Below are 14,226 nucleotides of genomic sequence, written 5' to 3'. Positions count from 1 at the left end.
CTCCATCATGGTCTGGTTTGGCTCAGCCACCAAGCATGACATCCGGAGGTGCAGCGAATCGTCTGATCAGCTGAGAAGGTTATTGGCTGTAACCTTCCCTCCATTGATGAACTGTACACTGCAAAGGCCATGAAGCGAGCGGGTAAGATCATCTCTGACCCCTCTCACCCTGGCCATAAACTCTTTGAATCACTTCCCTGTGGAAGGCGACTCCGGGCTGTCAAAGCTGCCACAGCCAGACATAAAAACAGCTTTTTTTCCACGAGCAGTAGCTCTACTCAATAACCAAAAATCTGTAGCCTCCTTTTGCTCTGGTATTTTATTGAATGCACATATTTAATCAAGAATGTTTTATTATTAATGTTTAATGTTTTATGTATCATTCCTAACTGTTACTGTATGTCATGTTGTCACTTGTGGGCGGAGCACCAAGGCAAATTCCTTGTATGTGAATACTTGGCCAATAAACTTATTTATTCATTCATTCATTCTATTCAAGGGATATATTGCGAGATGAAAATGTCAAAACCTTAGCTGGTCTTGCATAAATCATGCTCATCTTCTCTTACCCAGAAAATATATAGTTTATATTCCTCATTCAAAATTAATCTTTTAATTTTATAAAAATAGATTTTATATATTTGCTTTATTTTTTCTATTTGACTCTCGTACCAGCTTGTAATCCAAATTCTGTTTCCTTCTCTATTTTTTTTATTCTTAATCTGATTTGACTTGACTTCATGCTCCACCTCCAACATATTTATGTTCTCAGATCTTGAAGAGAAACCTTAAATGCTTATTGTTTCCCATTTCCATTAACTCTCTGCACAAACGCATCTTCAGAAAAATGTATAACCAATGGAACTTACCGCAGTTGGCCCTATAAACGTCACACTTTACTTTTAAATTTGTTGATTATTTACTTTAAAGTAGTGACACTAAATGATTGGTCTCCATTATCCTGTGTGTTTAACAGTGCAAATTTAAACGTGTGCCTTCTGAAGTATAAAATGATCTACTTAATCCAGTTGTAATTTGCTGACTTCACTCTCTCGTCATCTTCATCTTACTTACTGTACTGATTCTGTCATTATTCATGCTGGTTTAGTGGTCACTACAACTTGGGTTTTTAGATGTTACTACATCTAACAATTTGTATTCTGTGTACATTATCTACATCATTAATAAATATTAGTTTTAGTTTAAGATGTGTACTGTATTACTAAACTGTTACCAAATTCACAATAAAAACATGTTTTTAATAACTACATGTGTAAATATCAAACACAATAAGTGATTACAAATGATGAAAAAGTGTAAATTGAACCCTTCTCTGTAAACTGAGCTAAAAGCTTGATGGTTAGTATCCATTCAATGAATGAAGTGCATATCTTTAAGTTTAAAATGAAAGCCTTTTCTAATCCCAAAAATATTTAGCTGTTTCAATGCCATTATATTACCTTTTGCAGGTATTTCGCCACTTTTGCTCGATGAACATCGAGGTGGCTTGTCAGATCTAATGTCTCTCTGTCACATTGTTTATTCTTGTATTCCTAGAGAAGGGATTAAAAACAAAACAAAGTTCGTATGAAGTTAAGCTGATTTGCAAATAGTTTCCTAAATTACCAAATCTTTACGGTCTTCTAGCTGTAATAATCATAACAGAGAGCCATTGAATCCTCTGCCTAATCTCTTGCTCTGTCGATGGGATCACCTTTAATGGACCGAAGACCGTGAATGAGGCCAGAAATTAAATGTCAGGAATCAAAACTGAACACTGGTGTCTCAAAGATAGACACAAAAAGCTGGAGTAACTTCCATATCTTGGTCTCCCTTTCCCCCGACTCAGTCCGAAGAAGGGTCTCGACCCTAAACTTCACCAGTTCCTTCTATCCCGAGATGTTGCCTGTCACGCTGAGTTAATCCAGCATTTTGTGCCTATCTTCGGAGTAAACCAGCATCGGCAGTTCTTTCTTACACATTGGTATCCTAAAGCACTACACTACTAAGTTGCTGAATAAAATATCCGTAATCCACTGAGGAGAAATTAAGATCCATAAAAAGTGTTTTAGTAACATACTTATTATTTATATCTGAAGACGTTACTTGATGTTTTTGGCTCATATTTGCTGGCTGACCTGGAATATACCTGCCATCTAGTGTGCTTGAGAGGTTGCTCACTAAAGTACCAATTTTCCAATCATATAACATTGAGATAAATATTCATCTGAGGCTTCTTTCAGATAGGGTGATCATTTGAAAGCTGTTTGGGTTCTCTGCATGGGTTAAATCTGTGAATCGTGGACTTTACTACCTCTTTGAAGGTAAAACTTCTGATAATGTAATGATGGCCACATCTTGACAATGAAAGGAGACAGCTAACAGAATTACAGGAATGAAGAAATAGGAACTGCAGATTCTGGTCTACAAAAAAAGAGACAAAGTTCTGAGTGGGTCAGGCAGCATTTTGGTGAACATGGATAGGCGATGTTTTGGGTCGGGACCCTTCATCAGACCGAGTTGGAGTTGCAAGTGTGTCAGACTATAGAATGTAGATAGTTAGTTTCCTTCTGTGAAATATATAAGACAGGAGAAGAAGTAGGCCATTCGGCCCATCGAATCTGCTCCACCAGTCGATCATATCCGATCTATTTTCCAAACCCCGTTCTCCTGCCTTCTAACGTAACCTTTGACACCCTTACTAATCAAGAAATGATCAATCTTTAAAAAGCTTTAAAAATATCCAAATGACGGCCTCCAGAGCCATCTGGGGCTATGAATTCCGCAGATTCATCACATTCCGGCTGAAGAATTTCCTCATCATCTCTATTTGAAAGGCACCTCTTTGTATTCCGAGGTTGTGCCATCTGGTCCTAGAGTCTCTCACTAGTGAAAACATCCTCCACATCCACTTTATCGAGGATAAGAGGCCGTTTTAAAATAACTACCACTGTCATGTTACCTGCTTACTGGTGTAGAACATATTAGATTTTTTCAACTATAGATTAATTGTCATGGAGGGGTTTGAAGGCATTATTCTAGTGAATAATCTGATACCATTGCTGTTAGATTACTATATACCTTTGGAGATAGAGTGTTTTTATAAAATCACACTTTATGGGCACCAGTACACCCGTGAAATGCCATTAACCTTACCTGGAAAATCTTCTCAGAAATCTCTGAATCCTTAATGGGAATTTGTTTGTAATTAAGGAACTCTGTCACTCCGTCATTTCGGAGTTGTAAGAGTCGAAATCGCTTGGATTTGTTCAAAGCCTCTTCGGATAAAAAGTTAAATTCTTCTTGTAGGTGATCAAGCCGGAAGTAATCTTTGTTTGGTTCCTCACCATTTGTTGCAGACTACAAAAGCAAGAACTTGAGTTTATACATTTATTTCAAGAAGAGAGTATAAAGATTACTGTATAATGTATATATATATATATATTGCAAGAAGTGTGACATTTCATATAGTAGCAATGTTACAAAATTTTGAGATTTAAAAAATCAAGTCTGCAATTTATCCCATCAGATAAAGCGTAAAAAGAAGTTTAATTTGACACCTAATTCACTTTCATATCTCAAGTATTTAAAAAGTTAAGGCCATTTTCATACTCGGAAATTAACATCTTGTTCCCTATTGATTTTCTATGGACATAGCAAAAAAGCTGTGACCGTGGACAGTCAAAAGCCCATAACTTTCTTAAAAATTAAGAGAACTGAATGAAATTTTCAGTTATCATAGATTGAAGCATTCTGAATCAAATATAAAATAATCTTACTTGGATGACCTGAAATCTATATTACTAAAAGTCTGTTCTTGACCAGTTTTGGCCATCTGTGCTGCGATTTCCGAGAGAACGCCACCACCTACGGCCGTCATTTTTGGCCACCTCGCTCAGAGCCCCCCTCCGCAGCATGTGTGCCGAGGATTTTCCCCGTCAATTAAAAATGACAGAGATATTAATGTTTTTACAAAATTCCCCATTCTCTCTGCTGCCCCCGCTGGCGGTAGGGGAGGGACTATAAAACCAGGAAGTGGTGTGCCACACAGTCTCTTCAAGATGGAGGAACGCAGAGGGTAACGTTTCTCTGAGCTGTGAATAACACTGAACACATGTCTACTCAAATGTAAGTGCCCTTAGTGGTTCTAAAATGCTTGCAGAATGTGTCTATTGGTTCTAAAGCTTGAAAACAAGTCTATTGGTTCTAAAGCTTGCAAAAAGTGTCTATTGGTTCTAAAGCTTGCAAAAATATGTCTATTGGTTCTAAATCTGGCAAAAAATATGTCTCTATTGGTTCTAAGCTGGCAAAATATGTCTATTGGTTCTAAAGCTTGCAAAAATATGTCTATTGGTTCTAAAGCTTGCAAAAATATGTCTATTGGTTCTAAAGCTTGCAAAAATATGTCTATAGGTTCTAAAGCTGGCAAAAAATATGTCTATTGGTTCTAAAGCTGGCAAAAATATGTCTATTGGTTCTAAAGCTGGCAAAAAAATGTCTATTGTTTCTAAAGCTTGCAAAAAAAATGTCTATTGGTTCTAAAGCTTGCAAAAAAAATGTCTATTGGTTCTAAAGCTTGCAAAAAAAAATGTCTATTGGTTCTAAAGCGTGCAAAAAAATGACTATTGGTTCTAAAGCTTGCAAAAAGTGTATATTGGTTCTAAAGCTTGCAAAAATAATGTCTATTGGTTCTAAAATGGTTCATACTAGCACTCCAGAAAGCCCCCCTCCCTCCTTTGGGAGCTTTGGCTTGAAGTTGAAAGGCACTACTTACTGCAAATGGTGGCTTGGGTGTGGTTTGAAGTTGAAAGACACCACACTGCAAATGGTGGCTTGGATGCAATGGTTTGAAGTTCAAAGGCATTACTTACTGCAAATGGTGGCTTGGGTGCATTGGCTTGAAGTTAAAAGGCACTACTGTAAATGCACTTACTTCCTGTTTACACTGTATATTGATTTTAGATAAAACACTACCACTTACGGCTGTGATTTTTGGCCATCTTACTTAGTCCCCCTCCGCTGAGCAGGTGCAGAGAATTCTTCCCATCAATGAAAAATAAAAGTGTTATTAGTTTTTTTTTAAATGTTGAGAATCTCTCTCCTGTCAGTCACTCCATGAAAGCCACACCTTTTCCGGTGGGGGGGGGGGAGGGGTTATAAAACCCAGAAATGTGGGTGTGGCTCTGTCTCTGCAAGATGGAGGAGGGAGAGGTCACGACTCGCTGTCTTTAGTGGCTTTGCACCCTACTTCAAATGGTATGAAACTGCACTTGAATTTGGTGGCCTTGCACCCTGCTAGAAGTGGTAAGAAACTGCACTTGAATTTGGTGGCTTTATACACTGCTTGAAATAGAATTTCAAGGATTAGCCGTGAGTCAACTACCAGCCCACCAGCCGTGAGTGAGTGAGTTGCAAGCACAACAGGCTTGATTGACTGAGACGCCAGCCCAAGAATCCATTTGGCGCACAATTTGCATACCAGCCCTCTGGAAACCAGTCCCTTCAGCCCACAACACCCATACTAGCGCTCCAGAAAGCCCCCCCCCCCCCCCAACTGGCCACCAATATTAGAATTGGTGGAGAGGTGGAATATTGCGTTGGATGACCAGCCCTCCTGTGTGATGCTGGGACCCAACGGGTCCCACTTAGTCTAGTTAAAGCATATAATTAGTTAGTTACCCAATTGTAGCTAATTCCAAACTTCAATTACTAGATCTAAACATCTATCCATTTCTTAAGAAATGATTAACATTTTTAGATAGCCTAAGTGTCCAAATAATATTCACAAAGAATTCACAATAAAACATGATTTTAAAATCTCATTTACATGAATGTATAGGCCAAATGGAAGGAATTTAGTGTTCAATTGCTGTAAATTAATGGCCATTTAAATCAGCTTTCGAGTGGGACCCTGTGGAACGCGCTGGTTTAGAACGTTCACATAGCGGTAGATTTGTGCCCCAAATGCCCAGAAAAATACTGCGGGATTTAATGGGGCCCCAAATTAGCTACTCGCAACATTAAACTTTGTATAAAGGAATCTTGAGAAGCGCTTTTTAATGTAAAAATAAACAACCTACCTTCCGTTGTCCCCTGTATGAGATCCGTCCCGTTGTCGGCAGTCGCGGGTTTAGAGGTTAATTTTTAACTTAATATAATAATTAAATAAACCCGTAAAAAGTTAAAATAGCTCCAGCGACCGAAACTTCAAGCGATTTTTCGTCAGCAACTGAGGTAGGCTGAACAAGCTCGATTTGAACAGCCTAGGGAAAATCGCGTTTTAAACCCGCCCCCCTCTAAACCGCGCCATAATCACACACACGGGCTGGGACAGATCTGCAGCGACGCTTAAGGTAGGTTTTGCAACATACCTACATATAGCACCTTGGTTCTTTATGTCTTGCAATATACATATTTCTCTCTCTCATATATAGACCAACACGAATTGCTACATCAAGAACCAAGGTAAGAATCTCGTAAAAGGCTTAGATTTTAAGCTATTCTGAAAGATGGTCAGAGATGCAGAAAGACAGGAAAAAGCAACAATGCATATGTGCGCACAGATTGAATTCCAAAGGGTAGGGATAGCAAAGCTAATGATCTCCAATCACAGAAGGCAAAAGCGTGGCCTATGCAAGAAACACTGTACCTGAAGGAACAAAGCATTTGAGATTGTAAAATTAGAATGGCACACCACTTCTGTTGTATCTTGGAGGGACTGGAGCACAATAAATATTTGTCTTTATCATTCAGGTAAAAAAAAATGAGATTCCTTGAGTTAAGTCCTCTTACCATTATCAGTTGCATCAAAGCTGCATTGCTGGGATCATTTGGATCAAGCCTCGACTCTGCTGCCCACTTAGCCAGTTTTTTTGTGTCTGTTAATCCAGTTGCGCCAATAGATGATATGGCATCCAGATGTTTCAGAGTGCTAATATGCATGTACAAAAAATGTTACACAAGGTTGATTTGCAAGCAGCAATTTTTTTAAACGATATGTATCCAATTAAAGCCACATAGACATAACAGGCCAAAACTTACTGGGGAACGTGTTAGCGACACTTGAAGAAATAAAAACATGAAAGCAAGTTAAATTAATTTAAAAATTGGACATTATCATGTACTTGTCTCTCTCCCCCCCCCCCCCCCCCCCCAGCTGTATTGGGTTTGTACTGGCTCCCTCGCTTGACAATGTTATGTTGTGCAAGACCTTGCATACAGGCAAGAATAACTCAAAAAGAATAATACATTTTTGTCCAGGTAAAACACATTTGGCTGCACCTTATTCTGAATTAATTATTTTTCACTAAATCGTGAAATGTGGTTGTCATTGGTAAAGTTGACTATTGTTGCCCATCCTCAATTGTCATTGAATTGAGCAGCTTAACAGGTCGGATCAGCTACCTATGAGTCAACCATATTGCTGAAGCGCTGTATCACTTGAGCTCAGACAGGCAAGGACACCAGATTTACTTCCCTGAATGACATTTAGTTAACACGTGGGCATTAAAGATAATACTGTGCATTTATGCTCACTAGTAATAAATAACGTCGAACAATCCCTGTTCCAGGCGTACACTGGCCCTATCCGTGAATTCTATCTCCGCAACAGTGATGACTGCAGCATGGCTACCTCCTGTACCCATGTCGAACATGGACTTCATTAACATCCCTAACAATTTCCATCCTGCACTCAAATTTACTTGGACCATCTCCGACACCTCCCTCCACTTTCTTGATCTTACCGTCTCCATCTCAGGAGGTAGACTATCGACTCCCCCAGCTATCTAGACTACACTTCTTCCCACCCTGCCCCTGCAAAGACTCTATCCCCTATTACCTATTCCACCGTGTCTGTCGCATCTGCACCCATGATGTGGTGTTCCATTCCAGGACATCAGAGATGTTGTAGTGCGTGGGTCTCAGAATGAAGCACGAAGTCGTGTTTTGAGAGGCACTTTTTATTATGTTCCTCCCGGTTGTAGGGAAGACCAAACGAGAGGAAGGTGGCACCCAAACCCCTGCCTTTAAAGCCTCCGGCTAAGGGCCGCCTCCGGACTGAACCACTCCTGTGCCGAGGGGTTCGACACTATGATGGCACGACCCTTGGGAGCCACCACAGGACCCCCCCCCAGAACCAGAGGCACGAAACGCACCGGCGGGCGCACGACCCGGCCGGCCCGCGTGCGGAAGTTAGCCGCTCGTGGGGCTTGCGGAGGCATAGGTGGAGGGACAGGACGAGGGACCAGCGGGAGGACAGATGGAGTGACAGGCGGAGGGAGCCGTGAAGGGGGGCGCCCTCGAGGCCGAGGTTGGGCAACCAGCTGGTCAATGTCCAGGTGCGCCGGCTTCAAACGGTCAATCGACACGGCCTCCGGCCGGCCCCCCATGTCCAGGACAAAAGTCGACTGCCCGTGTTCCAGCACCCGGAACGGGCCCTCGTACAGCCTCTGGAGTGGCGTCCGGTGGGCATCACGGCGCAGGAAAACATACGGGCAGTCCGTGAGGGCCAATGGCACGTGTGGGCGAAATGTCCCATGGCGGGACGTCGGGACGGGTGCGAGCCTGCCAACTCGCTCGCGAAGGCTTTGAAGGGTGGAGGAGGGCGTTCCCTGCTGCTCCGGCGCCAACTCCCCGGGCACTGTGAGTGGCGACCCGTAGACGAGCTCCGCCGATGATGAGGCCAAGTCCTCTTTGGGAGCAGTCCGGATGCCCAGCATGACCCACGGCAACTCGTCCATCCAGTCCGGGCCGGAGAGTCGTGCCTTCAGTGCTGCCTTCAGCTGCCGGTGGAATCTCTCCACCAGACCGTTAGCTTGCGGGTGGTAAGCCGTGGTGTGGTGTAGCCGCACACCCAGCAAGCGAGCCATGGCTGACCACAGCTCGGAGGTGAACGGTGGCCCCCGGTCTGAGGAGATGTGCGCCGGCACCCCGAAGCGAGCAATCCAGTGCGCGGACAACGCACGGGCACACGTAGCCGTTGAAGTGTCAGCCAACGGAATGGCCTCCGGCCTCCGCGTGAAGCGGTCCACCATTGTCAGAAGGTGGGTGATGCCCCGGGACGGCGGGAGAGGCCCTACAATGTCTATGTGGAGATGGTCGAACCGCCGGTGAGGTAGACCAAACTCCTGGAGAGGCGCACGGACATGGCGCTGGATTTTTGCCGTCTGGCACGGAATGCAGGTGCGAGCCCAATGGCCAACCTGCTTGCGCAGACCGTGCCACATGAAACGAGCTGCCACCAGTGCCGTTGTTGCCCGGATTGATGGGGGAGCCAGTCCGTGGATCACCTCGAACACCCTCCGGCGCCAGGTGGCAGGGACGATGGGGCGCGGCTGACCGGACGACACATCGCACAGGATTGTCACTCCCCCAGGACCGAGAGGGACATCCTCAAGGCGGAGGCCGGAGATGGCAGTCCGGTAGGCGGGCACCTCAGCGTCCGTGAGTTGTGCCGCCGCCAGAGCACAATAGTCCATTCCGGGCGCCACCTCGAACACGGCGTTTATAGCGGGGCGGGACAATGCGTCGGCCACCCTCGACGTAGCGGATAGCTGTGGTGTATTCCGAGATGTAAGCCAATTGCCGCTGCTGACGTGCGGACCAGGGATCGGATACCTTCTGCAGGGCGAAAGTGAGCGGCTTATGGTCGGTGTAGGCGGTGAACGGGCGGCCCTCCGGGAAGTAGCGAAAATGGCGCACAGCCAGGTACAGAGCCAGGAGCTCACGATCGAACGCGCTGTATTTGGTCTGCGCACGGTTGAGGTGCCGACTGAAGAAGGCCAGGGGCCGCCAACCTCCGCCCGTCAGCTGCTCCAGCACAGCACCAACCGCCGACTCCGAGGCGTCCACCGTGAGAGCAGTCGAGGCATCTCCCCGCAGGTGTACCAGCAGTATGGCCCGAGCAAGGGCCTCCTTCGCGCCATCAAAAGCTGCCTCCGCCTCGTGGGTCCACTCAACGCTCTTGTGCTGCCCACCCGCCAGAAGTTGATACAGGGGCCACATGATGTGGGCCGCGGATGGCACAAAACGATGGTAGAATGCCACCATGCCGACAAATTCCTGCAGGCCACGCACCGTGCGTGGGCGGGGAAACCGACGGATGGCGTCGACCCTGTCAGGCAGGGGAACCGCGCCTTGCGCAGTCACGCGGTGGCCGAGGAAGTCAATCTCGTTTATCCCAAAACGGCACTTGTCCAGGTTGATGGCCAAACCATGCTCGCTGAGCCGCTGACAGATCTGCCGAAGGTGAGCGCAGTGTTCCTGTTGCGAGCGGCTGGCCACCAGGATGTCATCCAGGTACACGAACACGAAATCGAGGCCGCGGCAAACCTCGTCCATGAGGCGCTGAAAGGCCTGTGCAGCGTTTTTGAGGCCGAATGGCATCCGAGTAAACTCGTAAAGCCCGAATGGCGTGATGATCGCCGTCTTCGGCACGTCATCCGGGTGAACCGGGATCTGATTATAACCCCGTACCAGATCCACTTTTGAAAAAATTGTGGCCCCAGCCAAATGGGCCGTGAAGTCCTGGATGTGGGGTACGGGGTATCGATCCGCTGTTGTTGCAGCGTTCAGCCGTCAGTAATCCCCACAAGGCCGCCAGCCCCCGCTTGACTTGGGGACCATGTGGAGTGGGGACGCCCAAGGGCTGCTCGAAGGGCGGACGATCCCCAAGGCCTCCATCGTGCGGAATTCCCGCCGTGCCAGACGCAGTTTATCTGGTGGGAGTCGCCGTGCTCGTGCATGGAGTGGTGGGCCGGTAGTCGGGATATAATGCAACACCCCGTGGCTGGGGGTTGATAATTGGAACTGCGGAGTGAGAATGTCCGGGAACGCAGCCAAGATCCGTGCGAATCGGGAGTCCAAGGACGCCAGTGGCCGTCCCACCGGTTGATCCAAACGCAACGTGATCGGCTCCATCGTAGTGGCGTTGACCAAACGCTGACGCCCGACGTCCACCATGAGAGAATGCGTCCGGAGGAAATCGGCCCCGAGCATTGTCGTGCTGCAGCACCCCAGCGTTGATGGTAGTAGCACCAGCGTCTCTTGTTGGAGTCACTTGGAGCTTGCCTGCTCCTGCTGGTGGTGTCTGAAGCTTGCCGGCGCTGGACTGCAGGTGCAGTACCCCTCACTGCCGCTGGGGGTGATCGTGCGGGCCGTCGGGCTGGAGCTGTCACTCCTTCCACAGCTCCCCCGCCCCACCGGAGGAAATCGGGAGCTGCTGGGGTGACGTCATCGGCGTGCCTGCTGACGACCAGCGTGTTGACGTCATCAGGGTGCGTCGACCTCAGCGCGACCCCGTCTCTGCTGACGCCCAACGCGCTGACGTCATCAGGGCGCGCCATCCACAGCGCGTCGGTGCGCCTCCCGAGAGCCCGAAGGTCGGCAAACGAGACGTCGGTGAGCTGCAACCGAATGTAGGCCGGCAGCAGATGCAGGTAGGTGTACTCGAACAACAGGCACGGCGTGTGCCCGTCTAGTAGCGCCACCATCTCCTTTAGGAGGGTAGATGGCCGTCGGTCGCCCAGGCCCCCCATATGCAGGATCCTACCTGCCCGCTCCATCCTACTCAGTCCGTAAATCTGGAGCAGGAGCTCTTTCAGGCCGAGGTATTTATTATTGATCGGAGGGTCTGCGAGGAAGTCCGTGACCTCTTCAACCGCATCCTGGTCGAGGGCTCCCACCAGGTAATAGAGGCGGGTGGCATCGACCGTGATGCCCCGCAGGGTGAACTGGGCCTCCGCCTGCTGGAACCAGATGATCGGCCAGGTGGTCCAGAAGTTGGGCAGTTTTACGGAGACCGCGTCCAGAGACAGGGCCGGGCCAGCCTGTGAGGAGGTAGGGCTTTCTCTTCTCTCCATCATGACGCCAATGGAGCGTCGGGGTCACCAATGTAGTGCGTGGGTCTCAGAATGAAGCACGAAGTCGTGTTTTGAGAGGCACTTTTTATTATGTTCCTCCCGGTTGTAGGGAAGACCAAACGAGAGGAAGATGGCACCCAAACCCCTGCCTTTAAAGCCTCCGGCTAAGGGCCGCCTCCGGACTGAACCACTCCTGTGCTGAGGGGTTCGACACTATGATGGCACGACCCTTGGGAGCCGCCACAATGTCCTCATTCTCTATGGAATGGGGAGTTCTCCTCTTCTATCATAAATGAGGCCCTCACATGTGTCTCCTCGGTATCTCGTAGCTCTGCTCTTGATCCCCTTCCCCAAGTTGCAATAGGGAAAAAGTCCCCCTAGTGCTCAACGTTCACCCTATCAGTTGTCACATACAACACAATCCTCTGACATTTTCACCACCTCCAAAGGGGTCCCATCACTAGCCACATCCCATCAGAGTAAGGCCACATGCAAATTGGAGGAACAATGCCTCATATTCGCTTGAGCAGATTACAACCCAGCGGTATGAATATTGATTCTCTAATTTTAAGTAATCCCTACATGCTTTCCCTCTCCGCCCCTAAATAGCAATCAGTGCGAATTAATCTACACTGCCAAATTACTATTTTAAGTGCAGATGTACCATTTGATGCATCTTATGTAACAGGCTGAAATAATAAGGTGACATCATAAGGTGAATAATGTGACATCAAACAATCATTCATGTCACGTCAGTAACCTTATAACGAAAAAATATTTTCTTTTCAAAATAAGCTTCCACGTTTTTAATATTGTAATTTTACACATGGTTAATAGTCTGAATTATTAATTATTTTCAACCATACCACACAAATGAAGAGTGGTAACTTTGCCTCTGGATTGGGAAATATTTCAAACTAAGCTGGAAGGTTTACCTTTGAATCCCATAGTTCTGATGAAGCACAGGAGGCACCAATGGCACACCGTTCTCATCCACTGCCCAGGACACACTGCACGCTAGCTTGCCTGAAGTCAACAGGATCAGCTGATTGCTTCCATCTGCTTCAAAGGAAAATGCCACTCCTGAAAGCAAAGGGAAAGCAAAGGTGTAAAATTAATAAACTTTCTGAAAATTTAACAGATTAGATCAGCAACTGGATTAAGACAATGGCACAGTTTTTCAAGTGCAATAAATATTTTGTTCTGCTAACCATGTGTTTGTGAATATTAATTTATTATATTGGATGAAATCCCAAAAAGTGGGTATTAACAATATATTAATATAATGTGTGAAAACAATAAAGGATGCAAAGAACAATCATTAAATACTTTGTCCATGTAACTGTAGATATGCATGTGTTTGGGTACTTTGGAAATGGCAGGCTTCTGTGAAAAAGGTCAAGCTCTGCTGAGGTGACAAAGGGACACCAGGTGCAAAAGGCTCATGTGATTAAAAGTTGCCATCAAGTCTAGATTTGTAAAGATGCTCTCAAATGTTTTCAGTTCCAAAGAAGCCTTAGGTGCCACTAAATCTGAGGTAAAGTTAAACAGACGCTAAACCCAGGTCTGTGATTGGGTAGAGGATTTTGTGAGTTCATACATAGTATGTGTGGTAAGTGAATTCTTGTATACAATGTTTGCAAGTAGGCAAAGTGGGTGCCCTTACTGTGATCTCTTAGCTGTAAGAAGTGATTGACATGTAGGGATGACCATCTCATTATATTTTTGCGCCCTTAGTGTCTCCGCCTCCGATTAAGGGTATAAAAGTGTAAGTAATTCGTTTGGGCGCGTCGGTCATTTCTTTCAGTTCTGTTTACGCGAGACTACTGAGGGCTCGAGAGAGAGTAGATCTGAGATCGTCCCTGCAGTTGTATAAGAATAAAGAAAGAGTGTTTGACTCAGTGATTGACTGAAACCAGACTAGGGGGATAGTATTCGATCTGGAATTAACATAACAATAAAAACTAGTATGATGTTACAAAGACTACATTATCTTTATAGGGCAAAGAAAAATTATTAGGGTAATTTTTTCAGCCAGCAGAAAAATATTGGCACACATTACCGAATTACAGTAAACTCCTGTCTCAACGGACCCTTTCATAACGGATTTAATCTATAGCAAATGGTCCTGCCGACGCCTCCCCAGGCTCACACTGCCTCGAGCCTCGGCTTCCAACCCCACTCCCGACTCGCAAGATGCAGCCGTGAGCCCTTCTTCACCAAGGCATGGTCCATCCGATGACACAATTGTTGTTGTGTCCCATGATGTAGCCTCTGTGGACAGTGTTTTCATCAGGACGCCGGCACCAACAAGATGCTCTTGGTCATCATGGGGCTCCCTCCCCTCTCACCTGCTGCTGCTTCT

General features: G+C 46.3%; 1 protein-coding gene across 1 annotated transcript in view; it reads right to left on the bottom strand.

Moving 5' to 3' along the window:
• cc2d2a (coiled-coil and C2 domain containing 2A) overlaps positions 1–14,226 on the bottom strand; it is a 127,374-nt gene that overhangs the window by 38,264 nt on the left and 74,884 nt on the right. Inside the window, exons 21-24 of the mRNA XM_033025732.1 lie at positions 12,797–12,944; positions 6,793–6,931; positions 3,157–3,360; positions 1,461–1,553 (exon numbers count right to left, since the gene is read on the bottom strand). Coding sequence (XP_032881623.1) covers positions 1,461–1,553; positions 3,157–3,360; positions 6,793–6,931; positions 12,797–12,944 — 584 coding nt within the window. The remainder of the gene's footprint in view (positions 1–1,460; positions 1,554–3,156; positions 3,361–6,792; positions 6,932–12,796; positions 12,945–14,226) is intronic.

Source organism: Amblyraja radiata, chromosome 1, assembly GCF_010909765.2.
Source record: "Amblyraja radiata isolate CabotCenter1 chromosome 1, sAmbRad1.1.pri, whole genome shotgun sequence".
In the NCBI taxonomy this organism is placed as follows: domain Eukaryota; kingdom Metazoa; phylum Chordata; class Chondrichthyes; order Rajiformes; family Rajidae; genus Amblyraja; species Amblyraja radiata.
Note: the sequence above shows the minus strand (reverse complement) of the source record. Positions and strands in the feature narration are given on the sequence as shown.